The 20605-nt window shown below is 33.8% G+C and overlaps 1 protein-coding gene across 4 annotated transcripts in view; it reads left to right on the top strand.

Annotated features, from left to right (window-relative positions):
• LOC119643699 (bumetanide-sensitive sodium-(potassium)-chloride cotransporter) overlaps nt 1-20323 on the top strand; it is a 53579-nt gene extending 33256 nt beyond the window's left edge. The window contains exons 16-20 of one of the 4 annotated variants that reach the window (XM_038043110.1): nt 7791-7838; nt 10709-10806; nt 12443-12672; nt 17515-17744; nt 18156-20323. In XM_038043110.1, the coding sequence (XP_037899038.1) occupies nt 7791-7838; nt 10709-10806; nt 12443-12672; nt 17515-17744; nt 18156-18400 (851 nt within the window). In that variant the 3' untranslated portion in view covers nt 18401-20323. The remainder of the gene's footprint in view (nt 1-7790; nt 7839-10708; nt 10807-12442; nt 12673-17514; nt 17745-18155) is intronic. The other 3 variants (XM_038043111.1, XM_038043112.1, XM_038043113.1) reach the window with 3 other exon arrangements.
• Nucleotides 20324-20605: the final 282 nt, after the last annotated feature.

Raw genomic sequence — 20605 nt, 5'->3', positions numbered from 1 at the left:
TTAGCTCCTCGGTAGCTGCGGCCCACACTATTGCTTCGGAGTTTGGAGTTTCTGCTGTCGTTGTACTACAACTTGTAACACTTCGGCTTGTCTGTCGTATCGCTTTATCGCTCTCGCTGGTAACTTCCGTGCGTCTCACCTTCATGCTTGATGCCCATAGCACACTAGCTGCTTCTTGTGTAAGAAGCCAAGCGTTTCCGTAAACGTCGTTTTAGGTGACGTCCATATAGTTTTTTTAAGCTCCGCGTCATGAAGACCTCTAACAAAGGCGTCGATTTTCAATCGTTCCAGCACGTCGTTGGACACACCGATATAAGCGAGATTGGCCAGGCGTTCGATTTCGTTAGCGTAATCTTGGATCCTTTCGTTCAGTTTCTGGCAGCGCGAAGACAACTCTAGATGGCTTACCTCCTTCACATGTTTGCTACCATATTTCCTTACGAATGCATCCATAATTTCCGCGATTTCCGTTCTTTTTTCTTCCGGGATTATCTGGATAATTTCCACTGCTGCTCCTCTTAAGGAAATTACTTAGGCGACGGCTTTATCGTCATCATCCCACATATTTCTTGTTGCAACAACATCAAATTGTGGCTTGAATGCGTGGAAGTTAGTGGTGCCGTCATATAGGAGTGCTTTTACTTTGATAGAGCTGGCTGTTATGTCGTTAGTTTGTAGCTTAGCTACTTCTTTTTTTAAGGCTTTTATTTCCTTTCGAAGGCGTCTGAATTCTCTTCCTGCGCATTTTTTCTGGCATCCAATTGCTCGTGTGTTTCGTCAATATGTGTTCGCAGGATGCGTTGATTTTCCTGTATTTTCTCGTCAATTTTTGATTCTATCTGTTCCGCTTGTTGTTGCATTTGTTGTTGCATTTGTTGCGTTTGCTGTTGCATTTGTTGTTGATTTTCCTGTATTTTAATTTTTGATTCTATCTGTTCCGTTTGTTGTTGCATTTGTTGTTGCGCTTGTTGTTGCGCTTGTTGTTGCATTTGTTGTAACAACTACACAATGTTTGATATATTTGCACTATCTTCGCCTTTTTCTTCGCTCTGCTTTGCAGCTGCCTCGATATTATGTTCGAATTCAAGTATAGACGGATTCTGTCCGCCCTTCTCTAGCTGTTCGACCAGTCTTTGTTTTAATTCAGCTTTGGTACCGGTTGTACGAAGGTTTCTTTTTCCCAGCTCCAGTTTGAGCTGATCCACTTTGAGTTCTTCTAATTTCACCATTTCTCTTGGTTTCCACAATCTCACTTCTGACACCAATTGTTATGAAATTCGCTTTTATAAGATACAGTCGGTATCACTGGATCGCGGATATTTTTGTACAAGAGAAATACGCTTCAAAGTTCTTTTATTTACAAATTTATTTCTTTTAATGTAGGATTATTTACAAATTATTTTTGACAATACTCTCAACCACTTAACGCAAATATTCTTTTTCTACCCTGCTGTCTTTCACAAATATTCTATTTATATACATTTTTGCCATCATATTACTAACACCTAATTTTATGACTTGATTTTTAATTCGTTAACCTGCTTTTGTTGGTAACCGTTTTCATCGGCCTGCAGTTGCATGACGCGCCTGCGAATATGCACTTTGCTTTTACCTGTTTGCTTTTCCGTTAATCGCTTTCATCGGTCTGCAGCTGCATAACGCCTCGCGAATGTACAGTTGGTTGTAGAAAATGACTAGATTTGGGATTTCCGTAACAATACTTTTACTATAATGATATAACATAACATTATAACACTTTTATATTAAAATACATATATTCGAATAGGTTTACTATGATGTTCATTCAAGTGGTCCTTAAGTCTTCTTTTTTAGAAATGATTGTCCTCAATCGATTAGAAGTACGGAATATCATTAGACTTTAATGGGGGTTTTTGGAACCCTTCGCTCCATAGTTCTTAAGGGTATGCTGTCAGATAGGACTTCTATTAATATTGGGCAATAGCCCAATGTTGTCGTTGTTTCGCCTACCTGTCCAGACTAAAATTATGATTAGTACCGCATTCCCGGTTATAAATCCCCAAGCTGAGTATTGGTGGACAGCTGATTCCGTCTGTAAATATAAGATTAGGCTGGTATTCTTAATTTGAAGTTAATCTAGAATTTGTGTTCTTTTTGATCAGGTATCAGCGGAAGTACCGCTTTGTAAGAGGACTTTTCTTAAATGTATAGGCCTTTCCGTTAATATGAATAGTACAGTCATGGAATTTTATTAATTGCTCCGTCTGCTTTTCGGAATGCCTTCTCGTTATCAAGCGCTATCATCTTAGGTATGTCAAAATAAAAAAGTGTCTTAATGTGTTCAAAGGCGTGGTATTTTATCAAGTCTCTAATTTGCTAAATTTGTCTATGGCAGTCAGAACCAAAGTGTTTCTGTGGAAAAAATATCAGTATTTAAGGTGTTGCCGGTATGGCTTCGAACATGTGTAGGCTGAATTTCTGTATTATTAGAATGTTGCGCATATTTGTTTTCTTTCTATGTTTAATAGTTTTCAATTATTTTTTTAATTTTGGCTGATATATTTGGGAAGAAATATTTATGTAAAATCTGTGGACGATTTTCTTTCTATGGATTGTGTAATGTTTTTGACAAACTCTTTCTGTCTGCTGTTCCTCAATTTCTATGTCCTTTACCATGGTTTGTGAGAATCGTACGTACTTAAAATGTTGTGGATAGTAATTTTGTATTATCCACATAATTGGCTCTATGAAACACAGACCGTCTACAACATTTAGATTGAGATAGTTGCTTAATATTTCGGTCGAAGATTCGTCGGTCAATTCTTTCTGCGATATCGTAGGTCCCGAGATATTATTGAAAATGGTTTCTAGTCCATAGTTGACTTCATCGTTATGTTTAATAACTAGTTGATTACGAAACACGTTTACAGCAACTTTCACTGATGGGATTAAGTGTTGTTTTGAGCTTTCATTGGTATGAACCGTAGCATTAAAGAATTTGTTTCCTTGTTGATGGCGATCTGGCTAAACAGCCGTCTATGATGTTTTCTCTACCGGGTTTTTATTCTAATTGATAGTTAAATTTTACGAAGATGGCTTTCTATCTTTTTTATTTCTGGTTGATGCTTTTAATGCTTAAGGTACACGCCAGTGGTTGGTGATTCGTGTAAATGTTGACTTTCCTCGATCCGTACATGTAGTTGCACAACGTTTTTAGTGATCATATTATAGCTCTAATATTGTTCTCGTTTATAGTGTAGGTTATTTTGTTTTATTCAGTTGCTGGTTTCCTACCCTGAGAAAAACTGCTCCTATAACGAAATTGAACCCATCTATCGTAAGCTCAAAATGTTTATCAAAATTGGGGTAACTTACTACAAAGAATACCCAGTATAGAGGGTTTTTTAGGTGACTGAAGGAATCCATCTATTCTTTCCCTAACCTTTTCAAGTTGTGTTTAGAGGCTTGTTTAGATACGCGCCCATCCGCCCGTCTCAAAGGCTTGTTAGGGGCAAGCTTAGCAAAGTCGTTAAAGAACTTCTATAGTAGCCTGTCATTCTTAGCAATGATCGTAAGTCCTTGAGATTTTTTGGTGGAGGAAAATCTGCAATTGCTTGAATTTTGTTGAGATTAGATTTAATTCCATTTGTCTCAACTATGAAACTGAAAAATTTGACTCGTGTTTTTGAAACATGCATTTGTCAAGCTTAACCTTTAGGTTAGCTTTTTCGTGCTTTCCGAATAAGATTACTGAATATTACGATGAATATTGTGATATAAACAATGCCTATCTTTCCGATATACTCTCTTAGAAGATCATCGAGAGTTCTTTGGAATATTAAAGGGACACCTTTTAAGCCAAACGGCTATCGGATACGTTTCTATTTAACGTCGTCAACTGAAAAGATGGCTTTTTGGATGTCGGATTTCCTAAGCGGTATTTGGTGAAAACTACTTTTACGGTCGACCATGGAAAAATACCTGTTTCTGCCAAGACTCCTAACTTATTTATTTCAGGAATTGGCTATTTGTTGAGTATGGCAATTTCGTTTAACTTGCGATAATCCAACACTATTCTATATTTTTTCTGACCGAATGAGTTCACTTTTTTTGGAACAATCCACACGCATGAATTGTACGGGGAGTTTGAAAGTCTAATAATATTATCTTAGAATAATTCTTTTATTTGGTTGTCTACGCCTTCTTTCAAACCCATTAGGTAGCTTCTAGAGTAGATTGGCTGATCGGACATTGCATACATTTCTCTTTGATCCGAAAATAGAGTTGGAATGTCGATTATTCTGTTCTTCGAACAAATAGGAAGTGCGTAACTTAATATTGTTAACGTAGCTTCAAATGTACTATTTCAAACAAATTTTAGTATTTGGATCTATTGTTGTAAAGTTAAGATTGGTATGAATCGCGGCATTGAGTTCTCTCAATGACTTGCTACCAATAATACCATCGAACAATTTAAGACTTAGTAAAATGAAAAATTTGAGTTTTCCGTTATTTGGGAATAGTTGCATATAAGCGTCATGCGTTATTTTAATATTGCCGCATACGGAACTTGCTAAAAAGGGTTTCTCGCTTGCAATGGGTTTCCTTAAAGGTTTAGATTGAAAATAATTTTCGTTCGCCGCTGTGTCTATTAAGAATTTTAAGATATCTCCGCCGCCATTTATGTATTCGAAATAAGGCAGTGAAGATTGTCTTAGTCTAAAAACTAAATATCTTGAAATATCTATTTGATGGAATTTTCAATCAATTCCGTACCTTCATCCAATGTTTGGTCTGAATTTGCTGCCGCCGTGTTTTCACCATACTCGTCCTGTTCGCACGTCGTGTTGGAGGACCTCTGTTGTTCGGGAGTTATTCTTTGGACTTGCTGTGAAGATGCATGTTTCTGTGCGTATGTTTGGTATTCCATTTGGTGGTCCATTGGTTCATCGCGTCATTGTTGTTTTGGGGACAGCGCTGGTCGTTACTAAAATTGCCGGTATTGACAGTTCCGTTGAAATGTTGGTTGGTATGCCCTTGAATGATTGGTCCCCTAATGATTTTGTGCCTCAACTGAGGTTGCCCTTGATATAATTTTTGCAAAATTTGAGGGGGTGTTTGTTGTTCGTAAAATAGTTTCCTAACTTCTGCAATTCATTGGTAATTCGTTATTTGAAGTAAAGGTGAAGTTATGTTCCTCCGACTTTTAGTCTGGCTAATATTGGCATACTGCGTCCTGTAGTTCACATTCAGAAGATTTAGGCGGAGGTGTGATGTTTGTGGAAAATCCGTTGATTCGCCCATACTGAGCAAACAAGGTAAGTCGCCTCTAAGCACTCTATTGAATGTGTCCAATTACTCACTCCCGAGCATTCCTTAGTTTTTATAAAGGAGAAGTCGGTTGAGTCCACGTCCGCTTTCGTCGTTAATTCTAAACACTTTTCGCATGTACACTTTCTCACCGTATGTTTGTATATTAAATATTAAACATTTTGGAATTAACCCAAAAAAAGCCGAATTTATTTATTACATAAAAGAGATTTATCTGAAAATGCCAAAAATAAAAGCGACCAAGCACAGAAAAGTCTAAATTGAAAATTTTTTTGCGTGTGCGTTTATATATAATTGTTTAAGCAAACGTTGGTACAATTGCACACAAGTATTTCAGCTTTTGCGCGAATCCACTCACGCGCAGCTCTATTCAAAACGTCATAGACTAGCATATACATGTTCGTAGTGTAATCTTTGAAATATTTATCGTACAACTTTCCGTAAATGGTCTCATTTCAACTCTTTTAGTCTCTTTTACGGTTTTTAATATCGTTTGTTTATTTTGGATGCCTTAGGATAGTACTTAATAATTTTGTTGCGCAAATGTTGCCAGTTAAATGTCCTTTCTCATAAATATTTTTTTTGCTGTGAATAGTTAGTCAAGTCAGAGGTTTTCCATATTGTAAAACAATTTTAAAAAGCTGGCTCAAGTTTGGCATTAGTCACACACGCTAGAATTTCAGTTAAAATAAAAAATAAATATCTTAAATTAAAAATAAAACCAGAAAGTCTTTATTTATTTATATAATACTTTTGCCACGTAAATGTTGCTATCGAAATGTCTTGTCTTATACAGGTATACATAATGTTATTGGCTTGCAATGTTGTCTGTGCTCAAAGCGGATTTTGTGGTTTCGAGCCTTCGTATAAGCTTATAAACATAACTGACCGCATATGTTCGACACCATACCAATCAATGGCGTAATTTATGCAGCCTTCTTTGCATTATTCTTTCTTTCGACTATAACAAAACGAGAAATAAAAGCGAACGTGAAAGTTGTGCGTTTAATAATCTGGTTTATTCTTTTACAACATACTTCTTTGCTTGCGAACCAACGATGATATACTTCGTATGGCTGTTGATGGGTTGAAGGACAACTTAAAAATTTCCAATATAATCTAATATAATAATTAATCTTATAGAAACAAACAATATGAAAGAACTTAGGAAGAGAGTAAAGAACTGAAATGAGCACATTTATTGAAGTTTGTGCACAATGCATGTGGAAGATTACACTAAGAACATGTAGAGTATATGTTATATCAAAAATATTAGTGGGCACCCGTGCATATATTTGCTTAAGCAATTCAACGTATTCAAAACGTTATATACATAAAAAGGGACATTTCGTTAGCAACAAAATATCTTGCACTTTAAATGCTTATGCAAAGCTCAATGCTTTACTATTTTATGTTACGGCAATTTGACGACCAATTGATTTTTCGATGACTTTGGTAATACGTTTGTATTAAATACAAATTTTTGCTGTAGGAATTATCTAGCTCGATCGTATATAAAAAATTAAACGATTATCCGTATATAAATTGCGTTGATTTATGCATAGTCTGCGCTAGATATCCAAGCGTTGCTGTAGATTCATTTTCAATTTTAGTTTGTTTTCTGCTGTCTTGATAATATAATGCTATGAAAAGTGCACAAATCTAGCAGCTAAGGTAATAATGTTCGCCTGTAATCGAATCTTCTATTTCTACCACCGTTATGTCAAAACAGAACATGTATTTTTGTAATATTGTGCTTTATAAATATAAATAATAATCAATATAATAATATAATAATAATAATAATAAATATAAATAATAAGCAAAAACACAATTTTTTTTGCTTATAACAGTATTTTATGTTATACATGTGGGCACATTTTTTAACTGATTTCGCCCATTCTCCATATTACCATGTGTGCAGCAACTTGATATGTTTATGCAAATTTGAAGCCGGTACTTTTGGTATTTTACGAAAAGGAGTATATTTGTAAAGACAAACAGAGGGGCAGGCGACCATGTTTAAATCGATTCAAAATTTGATACTGATCAAGAATATATATACTTTATGAGATCAGGGAAAATTTGTTCTTGATATTGTAAACATTTTAACAAAGTGAGCATACCCCCATTCTTCGGTGGTGGGTATAGTAAAAATAGAATTTGATAATACATTGTACTATAATTACTCTAAATTTATTCTTGTTAAAAGCAGACATATTTCGCATGTATAAATAATATCTTTTTTTTTTTTACTTTTCATTTGATGTATGTTTATGTATGTAAATCTTTGTACTTCCCACTGTGTATATATAACACCTTAAAAATTTATATGCACAATCGCACGATTTGTGATGCTTGCTCGATACCGGCACTTTATCTTTTTTATGATGTTATGATATTTTACAATTTGGGATGCGTGTCTTTGTTTATACGACCATGATAATTGTGCATCATTCGCTTTTGCACATAATAAAAAGATGTCGGCGAAATTTCGGCCACAGACAACGGATTGAAATTAACTAAGGGTGAGTAGCATCACTTTCTTTAAAAATTACACAAAACTTTAAAAAGACAACTTATGTGATTGTTTAAAATAATAACTTTTAACCGTCCGTTTGTATCTTAGCAAAAAATTAAGGCGCGAAAAATGTTTAGTAATTAAGGGGCGAAGCCACTGTGCACTTTTTTAAATTTTTTAAATTGTATTATTAATTAATGATCAAACGTAACGTCCTTTTTACTTACTTACTTGTAACTTCTTTAATACGCTTGAGAGCATTTATGCTGATTTAAAGGCAATAAATAAACAAAAAGCACGTTAGTGTAGGTTCGTGGAAGCGATCATTGAATAAACTTGATCCTGAACACACGAAGTGTTGGTTAAGATGCAGATGCAGAATAACTCCGCAATGGAATTCTGCGTTTTTTTTGGCAATTTTCTTATTATTTCGCTACACATAAAGTCTAAAACCGGCACAAAAGAGGTATATCCGAACCCTTAATCTTCGAGAAGAGAGATATGAAAAAAAATGTTTGAATTTTGAAGGCTAGTTAGATTGTCTTTGGAGATAGAATGTTAATGGAAAGATATAATAAAAAATGTATGATAATAAAAGAACGTGTCTGCCAGACGTTTCAAAACTATAACCACTTATTTTCGACTCAAATCCTGCATTGTCTACTCCCTTCATCAAAATTTTTTATTATGTCCTCAAAATACCTTTTTCTAGATAAGTATGTGGAGCTTACTTTCAACTTAAGTTAAACATTATTTGTCATTAAAAAATTGCCTTGGTCAAAAATTGAACTTTCAAACATTCATATATAAATTCAAATATTAAAATTTCAAATATTATGCTTACCAATCATGTAATACTTTTACAAAACCCCACGTATTCCCCTAGCTATAAACGTTTAAAATAAATGTTACAATACACAATACGTTCTATTTTAATGCCAAAATAGCTGGATTCATAGTTTAATTAAATTAAAATACAATTGATTACTAGAAAATACCATATTGACTAACAAAGAATTCACGATATATGATTAAGTCAACATAGGCAAAACGTCTCCGCAAGCCATTGGAAAGTGATTAACCATTAAAGTTGCAGATGGTGGAATGTGAATTTTTTATTTTACTCAACCAACCATTGAGTAGACTTTAACATACACATAGAACAAGTAACAAGTTTGGAAATCTTCAAAATTGCATGCTCAAAGGAGGATTCTTCTAAATAAGAGCGGTCCTGTACTATTGCCTTGAGGAACTCCATACGTAATTGAAATATTTCTCGATTATCTAAAATTATACAACACATATTGATTACGACGAATCCCTAGCGAAAACAGATGTAAAGCTACTATTTTTTAATATATTTTAAAACTCATTCATTTAATACTTAAGTGTATGCTTAATAACCTCTATTATTTTTCCTTCTATCTCAAAAAAGATATGAAAAAAGCTTTTTTTAGGCTGAACCCTTAGCCAAAAAGTATGCTCTTCCAGATTTCTAATTTTTATTTACAATCAAAACTAGCACTGTGTATGAAAAACACATATTATTTATTTTAAAACTACAATAAAAGCACCGCGTGGAGCATTGAAAACGTTAATTAGTCCATTGAGATTATAAAGTTGCAAACAGCAAACAACAAACTGCAAAATGGGCTATAATGTGAAAGTTATGGTCTTAAAAGAAGGATCACAGCAACTACGCCATCGTATATATGTATATATGTAATTCGTCTTTACCCTCACCCACTTATCATTATTTTATATCATGGTATGTTCAACCAATGACATTGAATTACATAAAAGTTTTGCGTATTAAACGGTTGCTATTTTAATTTTATTAAAGCGTCTTTTAAAATCTATACCTTGTCGAACTTGTTTCCATGACAGCCTTCTTAATTTGACTGCAATCTATGCCTACTGAGCTCGTTGTTTGTCTAATAGTGCGTTTATTATTATTGTTATTATTATTATTATTATAAATTTACCCAGAGAATAAATTCTAAGACTAAAGTGTTCAAGCACTTGCATCGAAGGCTTTCGGCACTATACCGCACTTGAGATTTGAATCCACGGCCATTGAGTTGCTAGTCGAGACTCTTGCCTACTCAGCCAAAAAGACGGATAACAGTGCGTTTACAATCAGATTGTTTCACCAAGCTCGTCAAGTCATTCCTCTTCAAACTACTGGCGTTTGCATTGCACTCAAACTGTTAAGATATTTGTTTTTACGTATACAAGATGAATAATGAAAGTAAATATAGAAAAAAAGATTTTTTTTATCTATTTAAAATACTTAACTTATCCTTCTTATATCACTCTGATGTCGGATTTCATAACCAACGGTTTTCTAAAACCGTTTTTTTTTTTTTTGAGCAAGAAGAAAACGTTAAGGTAAACTCTGTTTTTTTCTCGTAAACAAAATTTAATTTTAAGTTTACTGAAATTGCGGTTTTTCATTGACTTCATTTGACGAAACATGACTTTCTACCTGCGCGCAGATAAAATCAATGAAATCGCTCTTGCTGTAAGCGTACTATTACCTATAGAAATGAGTAATCAGACCTTCTTATATAATTAAAAATATATCCTTAAACGATGTAGACACTTTTGAATTATTCTGCAAAGACAAATAACATTATCGAAGCTCAAACAATTCAAATTACTTACGGTGACTGATCATTTTTCATGTTCAAATTCTTACTACACTTTCACTATAAAATGAAATCATCTTGCATAGGAAAATTACTCTGTTTGTCATTAGTGATTTAGTCTGCGTGTTAACCGACGAATTGCAAATAAAATGAAATAAAAATGTTCTTACTTTTTTATCTACGTAAAAAACAAATACTTTATAAATTTTATTTTTTATCTATACAGCTTCTAGCACTAGCGATTTGTCCTTTGTAATTGGTACACAGGTAAAGGATGTTTCCGGTTTACCAGATCCTGCCGATCCGAAATCACCACAACTATTGGTAACTTATTATAGTTATATATATATATATAAATATATATATATATATATATATATATATATATATATATATATATATTTCTTACTTCAAACGCATTATACTCACATTTTCGTTCATTTCTTTTATTTGTGCAATTAATAACGAACTTTTAGCCGAGCCATTATTGACTTATATTTACGAGCACAGCTAATATCCTTGAAATGTCGTTTTTCTAAAGGCCAACAACTTAGGAGGGTTTCCCTACATGCGTAGGGACAGTAATACTTAGGAAGGTTTATAGATGGAGAAGGAGAAAAGAGAGTGTGATGTTATATAGGAAAGACCTGTACTGGTGGGTTGTGTTAAAGATGAACAAACCAACTAAAGAACCAAAAGTCGCGGCGATTGGCTGTACTAGCGCACAAATGGGCAGACCGCTGCATACGCCGAGTTGTCGTGGCAGCGGTAGTAATGAACAGATATCACACGTACATGTTTGTCATCAACTTTCAGGCAAGACTTTGAAGATTCCGTGTACGCAAGCGAGTTGTGCTTTCACTTTGAAAGGTGATAAACTTGGAAATGTTTCGAAAATCGATTAGAGTGCAGTATTTCTTACATTTGTTTTAAGACTTGATTGCTTATTTCGAGACTTCGATCAGATGCTTTGTTCAACGGATGTCATATTGCTGATTATTTGGCAACAAAAGGAAAGTCGACGTTCATCAATCGCTCTGAGCGATGAAAAAGAGAACTGACTTGGCATTTAAGCTTATCATTTTTATCCAAGGGCACGGTGATATTTTGATGAGATCTTGATTAAATATAACCATTCACATTCGTTTTTTTGTTTTCGTATAGTCGTGCTGCGTGGTCCTTTATTCAAAGAGAACGTTGGAATTCTCAAAATTTTGGGTAGAAAACTGAAAGATAATTCATATATTAATAGGGACAGACCAATTAAGGTTAGGTATACGATAAAATCGTCAAAAATCTTAAAATTAAAGGATTTCACGTACAGCTAATTGGATAAATATTGGATAAATATATCAACTAATTAAGATTAAATTGGTAAGTTTTTATGCATGCCTTTGTCTCTAGGCTGTATAATAATTTCCATATGCAACGCAAACCTCCCTAGCAGATTTATGTTGGATTTGTTCTTTAAAAAATCAATTTTTTTCATTCTGCGAAATTAATCTGAAAACTTTTATATCGTATATTTTCTGTAATATTATGGCGATACTGCTTTCGAGGACTTTGTTAGTCAGAAATGAATGTATATAGGAATTAATATTAGATTCTTCATGGTGTCCCAGCTTGAACTTTGTTTTCAGTAAGCTTTTTTCGTCAAAATGTTTTACCGTTTTGTTGAAACTATGCTTCGAAGACATTCAAATCGTCTATTTCGACTTAAGAACAACGAGTCAATGATGCTGCTTCGTAATCCAACATTATAAACTATCATTATATGTCCCGCCGACAACCCCTCTCCTTATTGGCACTTAAATCGAAAAGTATGTGACATTAAAAAATATTCATTTTAGGGAAAGCACATGAAACTTAGTAGACTTGAAGTAGGCTTGCAATAATTGCATTCTCAATGATTTCATTGCGCTTTTATATGCTTTGTTATTTATTACCCTCTTATTCGTAGACAAATTCGTTGCGTAAATCGAAGTATAAACATGATGATCCAGCCGCTTTATATAAAGGACCCGGCGGTGTTGAATTATCGAAGGATGTATTAAATGATTTAACGCAATTTACACGTAAACGTAGTCATGCAGTAATTGATGTTTGGTGGTTATACGATGACGGTGGTCTCACTTTACTCTTACCATACATAATAAGTACACGTCGTACGTGGCAGTCCTGTAAATTACGGTATGTACTTTTACAGGTATGCAAGTATTAAATTCGTTCATCAAAGTAGATTGAAGTTTTATCCATCTGATTTTACGCCGATGCAAACATTTCTGTAAAAGGTATCTGTACTCAGATAAAAACGCAGTGTTTTTTTTACTTTATGTGTATATAAAAGACTGCTTCAATGGATTTCATTCAAGTATAAATGAATTGCAGCCAAGTACAAGTTCCGTAGATTGAAATACAGCACTACTGAGTCAAGTGACCTTCGCAATACTAACCACGTCAATCCCGCGATGGTTTTTACATTATGGTAGGCCGGCTATTAAATACATCACAGTAGTTCACCCAATACAATTCTTTATTTTCGTAATAAAATACCAGAAGTACACCTTGATTTTGTGTGACCACCTATACGGCGTTTGGTCCAAATAATAGATCTATGTAGACTTAAATTTTTGCTAGTAATCTCTTGAAATTGATATTGTCAACCAATTTTCATCATAAACTATCAAAAAGAAGATCTTATTGTTTATGATAACCTTTTATGGTGTGAACCATAAAAAATAGCAAAATAAACAAAAAAAGTTGTTACGTTGTTAGAACACTAATTTTCACTAACTAAACTAAATTAAGGGAAGTTAATTTTTACATAAATGGCATGGATGTGGCATATAAAAGCTTACTTGATTTTTATCAGGAATATGTTGAAAATTGTTTTTTTTTTCATATAGCGGCTTTTTCAAAAGGAGGCATAGGCAGGGAAATAAAAGTTCCAGTTGGCAACTCTGCGCGCGCTACTACTTTATTGCTTTATACGGTTTTAAAACCTAAACAATTGTAATAGTGCTTAAACTTATTGAAATATATTGAACTTTACTTGTAATTTATTTTTATCGCCTTGCTCTCTGTGTGTGTTGGTCAGCGATCAGCACTTAATACGCTCGTCAAAAAGAGTCTTTCGTGTTTTTTGCTTATTGGTGCTTTCAAATATCTGCTTTGGTTTGCGGGGTTTACAATTTTGCTCTTTGTTTACTGTGTTTTTAATAGTGCCAGGGTTGCTTGTCATTTTAGAGGAACATTTTGAAAAAAGCTTCTCTGTTTTTCTTTCTTCTCAAACTCTATTTTGTCTGTTATTTCCCGACATGGAGTGTTTATTTGTATCATGTCGAACCAAAGCAGGCCCAGATTCTGAGCGACTCATTACTTGTTGGGTTTGTGAGCGTTATTGTCATGCAAAGTGAGTAAGTATTACTGTCCCTGCTGCAGACGCATTCCTAGATTCTTTGAAAAGATTATGTTCGTCATGCCCCGACTGTACACAGCGGGACATTAATTTTTATAAGCTTTTCATCGAGACAAGGAATGGGTTTTTTGATTTGAGCAAAAATCTCGTGATATTGTGCGGCAAGGTTGAAAAAACTGAAACAATGTTCGATGTGCCGCTACCTACAGCACTCACTTTCTCTTCCAGCCTGTAAAAGACTAACTTGTAGTATAGCGTGCGCTATTTAACCTCGATCCAAGCCTAAACCTCAAATATTTATCCATGTTGCTCGCCACCATGGTGGCAAGGATATCTCCCCCAAAAACAATCAATCCTCGTCTCCACCTAGCTGTTTGGATGTATCCACTGGTCACCATGCTGGACAACTCGCACAAGCTTCACAAGCAAATAATGTCTTTCCCTCTGTTTCCTCCCCAACTCGAAATTCTCTACCGGTGATTCCTATCGTTCCTAACAGGAATGACGGCAGTGCAACCCAGAAAGGTAATATGCGCATGAAGACTGACATCTGACAACTCTGAGGATAACATAAAAGGTTATCTTGCTGCAAAAGCCCCGTCCTTTAATTTCAAGCGTGTTAACATTTTCAAATTAGCTCCATCTCAACATACAGCTGGCTCGTCTTTTAAGGAGTTAGTTCCGACTGAAAGCATGGAAATTTTGCTAAATAAAACAATTCATTCCCCGGTATCGTCCCCATAATACTAATTCGGTAGTTCTTCCACCCTCAAAAAACTAAATGTTTCTTTAAGTCCAGTAATTTTCATTTTCCTAAATCCCTGCTGTTAAAGTGATAATTCTGTCTGTGTGGTCCTCATTTTAACGTCTGATAGAGCTATTGTGTTTTTTAATGAATTATTTCCATACAACCGTACTCCTAACTGTAATGGCAGATGGCTAGATTTTTGCTTTGCCGATTTCCCGGAGATAGTTGTAAATCGCCGTGTACCTTTTAGTTTACCTGAGGATTCGTACCATCCAGCAATTTGCATTTCTTTTTATTGGCATAGGCATAATGGTTCGTTGAATTACTCTAACGTGCGAAATCAAACTTTCTCCAATAAACATTTTTATATTAACCAAACCAATATTTTACTGCTTAAATCTCATCTTTCACACATTACGCTTGAGGTTTCTGCTGAAAATATTGAAATCTTACCGTCTTCGTTCTACAGCATATTATATTTAACTATTTCTATATCCGTTCCGATTCAGCAACTTCGCCCTCGAAGCAAGTTTAACAAGACAATTAAATATTACAAAAATGGGAAAATTAAACTTTTCAAAAAATTTCTTAAAAGTGATTCTACTTGCGATTATTTTGCCTATTCTGCTGCAAGGCACAGATTTAATTAGCTCAACAACCAATGTTATTGCAGATAACTTTCGTTGATAAAATCCTCACTGTTTTTTAATCCTAAATATTCTTATAAGTTTGTCAAATTTAAAAAAAAAAATCTCGACATATCCTCCATGGCTCCGAGTCCTCTGGCGATATGAAAACCTTAAACCTCTTTGCTGAATACCTCCGAAGAAATTTTGCAATTTGCGGTTCCGATTTGATTGTTAACTATTTCCGTCTGATCACTAACTCGGTATCGATTCCTAATTTGGTCAATTCAGAGAGCGACGTTTCACATGGATTGAGGATTTAAAAATATCATATATTCTCAAATCATGTTCTAACGAGCAATGTGATCTTACTTCAAAGATTTTTAATGAGTGTTTGAAATCAGGTGCTTTTCCTTTGAATTGTAAAAGTAGTTTCCTTATCCTGCTTCTCAAATATTAAAATAAACATCACTTTGAAAACTATAGACCCCTTGCCAAGTTGGGCATCTTACATAAATTGTTTGAGCGAATTGTTACTCAGGATTTAGCTTTTGCTATTAAACCTTATATTTCTCTATTCCAGCATGGCTTTCTGAAAGAAAAATCAATTCCTACTGATGTCGTATATACTGGCTTCAGTGATTAAGATTTCAGTTGACTTAGTTAACCATAACTTATTGATCTTCAAACTCTGACATGCCTTTGTACTTAGTGAAATGGATAAGCTTTTATCTGCATAACAAGTCATTCAAGTTTCTGTTCGACTTCATCACCTCGGATGAATTTCCCACGACGTGTGGTGACCCGCGAGGCAGCGATTTAAGGCCTCTTTTACTTAATCTATACAATATTGATCTCCCCGCGCTGATTTAATCCAGCCATATCTTAATGAACGTTGACGATGTTATTCTTCTCTTTGAAATCGCAATAGTATCCGCTTCAAATTGACTTAAATAACTTGGTTGCATGGTGCTCATTAAATTTTATTAAATGAAATCTAAAAAAATGCAAGAAGATTTCTTTGTCAAGGAGGAACTCATTTATTATTATTATTATTATTATTTTAATTTTAGACTAATGAAATGAATTCTTAGACTAAAAAAAAGACATTGAGCACTAGCAACACAGGCTATCGGCTCAGGAACTCATTTAACCCTGAGTATTTCATTGATTCACACAAGTTGAAAAACGCTGGTTCGTTCGTCGATTTAGAGGTTCTATTCGACCGACGATTATATTTTAATTTGCAGAGAGCTCTCCTTAAATAAAACTAGGTCCGCGATAGGCGGAGAGGTGACCCAAAGAGGTTAAGTGCCCTTTCATTACAAATAGGCTATATATATAAATATGCTTAATTAGATCAATTTGAGTACGCCTCTGTTGTGTGGTTTTCTCCTCATAGATATTATGTAGATTCAATTGAATCCGCTGAAAAGTAATTCTTGCTATTTGCCTCTAGGAATTGGCATAGGGACTCGCTTGTCTCTCTGCCTCCTCGTGAAAATAGGTTGCTTCTGTTACCCCTACCCTCACTTGAGAAACGTAGATTTATTCTTAATAGTTCATTCAAATTAAATTAATAAATGGTACTACAGATTCGCTTACATTACCTAATCGCTTCTCTAGGCAGTTTATTTTCATTAGGTTTAGTCAATGTAATTATAATTATCAGCTATTTAATCCGTTTAGAGTTGTTTGTAGGAATCTATGCGATATCCGTTAAAATCCATCAAAACACTGTCTTAAGTTGTTTACTGTTATCGGTTGGCAAGCTTTGCATGGTTGCAATGGCTTAGTGCTTCATTCGCAACTTGGATCTGTACCGGTTGTGGGTATGCTTCTGTGCTAGATATGTACATATTTTTTCCCCTTTTTTTTCCTTTTTGTTTCTTATTTATCTGTACATTAATTGTTTTTTTTTTCTTCACTTTTCTTTATATGCTTTGTATTAGTTTTTATAAAATAATTAACATAGGACTTACATCTAAGAGCCAAATGAATTCGGCTGTTGATTTATTTTAGCTGAGTTTGATGTGTAAATAAATACACAAAAAATGAACAAACTAAAGAGCTTTTGCGCCTGCAGTTTAAAAAGTACATCGCAAATTATAAGACTGTACCGACCGCATCGGTGTGCGATTCGCGAATAAAGTTAAAAATCAATTAGATAGTGTAAAATAATTGTAAAGGAAACTTAAATCTCCCCGTTTAATTAAGTAATTCTTTTTTCTTGCTTCTAGTGTTTACGCGTTGGCAAATAAAAAAGCGGAATTAGAGTTTGAGCAACGCTCAATGGCCAGTTTGCTATCAAAATTTCGTATTGACTATTCGGATTTGCAATTGATTCCAGATATAACCAAGAAACCGCAGGAATCTTCCACACAATTTTTTAATGAACTAATGAAAGAATTTACTGTAAGCGAAAAGGAAAATGAATCGGCTAATGCTACAAAAATTCTAGGTGATGAAGGTAAGCAAGTAACAAACTTAAGCTCAATCCCTACTTGTCATTGTGATTGCTGGATACCGAAACGTAGCTTAAAAACCTTAGACAGTGCATACACATATTCGTAGTAACCACATCTTGATTTGATTTGAAGTAAAATGCAAAACCAAACCTAGTCTCCCTAGGTTCCCACAGCTGTTCTTTCCAATAAAATTAAAAACAGTTTAGGCATCTAGCTTACTTAGCACACTTATATTAGTGCAGAAACATGGAATTTGACATTAACATCATCACTTCAGTTCCGAAAAAGGGGTATAATCCGTTCATACGAAAGATAAAATAAACAGGTGAAAATAAAGTAAAAGAACAATTGACATAGCGATTATTAAAAATACCACTTTAGGCGTTACCTTTTCTTATTCTTATCTTTCGCAGGTATGATTAGCGAGGACGATTTGATGGCAGTGCAGGATAAGACAAATCGTTATTTACGTTTGCGCGAATATCTTTTGGAACAGTCGACGAAATCTGATTTGGTTGTGATGACATTACCAATGCCGCGCAAGAATATTGTGACGGCCCCTTTATATATGGCCTGGTTAGAAAGTTTAAGCCGTGACATGCCGCCATTTTTATTTGTACGTGGCAATCAGACAAGTGTGTTAACATTTTATTCATAAAAAAATTTTATTTTTCGAAAGCCGCAACTACTACAAAGACAATAAAGTATTTTTAAATATAATATTATAATTAATTATCGCGCTAAAAATGCGAAAACGATAAGCACAAAAGGACATACTTTTAGTATTTAAAGATGTTTAAGAAGTTTTAGTAGTTTGTTTCCTGTATTCTTTCTTAACCTGTTTCTATCCGTTTTGTAAGAAATTCAAAATCATTGTTTAAGTATTGTATTACTATTTTGCCTACAATGTAATACCATTTCGTTTGGCTCGTCTGTGCTTTTTTTAGTTTTTTAGTTTGAAGTTCTTATTATTTCATTATCTTTTTTATAATTTAGCATAACATTTATTAGGAATTAAACATTAACATTAACACTTTTTTTCTCTCCCTTTGTCTAAAATAATGATTTTGAAACATAACGTAAAATGTTAATATTTAAACGATTTTATAAGCGCACTCACGTAATGGATATGCTGCGGTACCCATGAGAAAGATTACATTTAAATGAATTTTAAGATAAGTTGTAACAAATGAAAATTAATAAGAATAAATTGATGTTTCGTTGGCGTTAATGAAAAAATATCTTTAGAGACAAGGACTATCCAACATTGTTCTTTCGGCAATAAGTTGTAACAGATTATTTAGCTCTTGTTGATGAAAAAGATGCATTTATTTACACGTATTATAAATTATTAAATTATTTAGTTTGCCTTTTTTTGCTCCGTAGGTTATAGAAACCTTGTAGCTCAATTATCATATAGTAAAGGATTTCTAGCCCGTTTATATATTTTTTCAAAATTTTCCTATGCTAAAGGAATAAAATTGCATAGCTATTCAAAAAGAGGGAGAATTGAATACAAAATATAAAAGTTCATCAAAAGTGCATCTTTTAGCACTCATTACACACCTTTGATTTTCAGTGGCACATTTCTTCCAAATAAAATTAAGAACTAAATATTCCACAGTGTCGGCAAAAGTGTTATATGGAGAGTGGTCATGTGAGTGCATCAAATTTCTGTAAAATATCTCAAACAAGAAAACAAGGCAAAGTGATTCTGAATCGATAAGTATAATAAACGGTGGGTCTATCCTAAGTTTTTTGCGTACATTCGCAAAAACTTAGTACATCTTTATACCACAATTAGTCTAAGGTAGGAAAACAAAGATTATGTCGATTTTAAATTTTTCTTTCTTAAATCGTTCAAAAGAGTCATAGAAAGGACAAATTTTACACAATGCCCAATAGAGCATTTCATATATCAAATAAATAAATTTTCAAAACATCCGAATGGAAATTGAGCACAGTTCATAGTATCGTGTGTGCAATGCGGAGTACGCACTGAGAACCACTGAACATACTGGAGATAGCATAACAATCTGAGATGTTTTCGCTGTTTCGAGATAGTTCGTTTATATAAGGCGCGTTAGAAGAACAGGAAACATAATGGACAGGTTCCGACACTTAACAATTGTCACCAACTCACCTGACACATCCTAAAGCAAAATTTTTTTAACTTCGCAACAAAAAGCTTTTCACAAGATGAGACACGAGTTTACTTTTTCCTTGAATTACACATAATTAACGCATTTATAATGAGTCGCGTGGTAAAAATTGAGTTAGTAAATATTGAGTTCTATGAAAATCTAGAGATACTAAAGATACTAAATATTGAGTTCTATGAAAATCTAAAGAATATCATTTTCAGTGTTTTACGACATGTTCGTATCGAACTATTTTTGATTTGTTAAGTGCTTCAAAACGTAAAACAATTTTTTACCGTATGGATGAAAAATTGACTGTAAAAGTACTTAAATACTTAAAGTCGGAAATTATTTTTTAGTTGTCTTATGAACATTTTCGCAAGTATTTGATTAAAAAACTTAGTATAATAACGTAAACAAATAAAAGCAAGTTGTTACTAATATTATGTAAAATTGATTGTTATTCATATTAAAAAAAGTGAATGTTTAGGGAAAAATAGATAGAAAAGAAATGTTAAAATAAATAATTATTTAATGAATAGGAAAATGTTGCCAAGAATTTTGAAGATGGTGCAGATTACAGATTAAATTTTACACAAAACTTGCGTCTATAGTTTTCTAATTGGCATGCAAGCATCTAAGAAACTTCCGTTACGTTAATATTTATCTTTCGGCAACACAAGCAAAGGTAAAAATGACATAAGAATTTGTATGTTGTGTAC

This window comes from Glossina fuscipes, unplaced genomic scaffold (assembly GCF_014805625.2).
Source record: "Glossina fuscipes isolate IAEA_lab_2018 unplaced genomic scaffold, Yale_Gfus_2 61535, whole genome shotgun sequence".
Lineage (NCBI taxonomy): Eukaryota > Metazoa > Arthropoda > Insecta > Diptera > Glossinidae > Glossina > Glossina fuscipes.
This window is presented reverse-complemented; position numbering and strand designations above follow the sequence as displayed.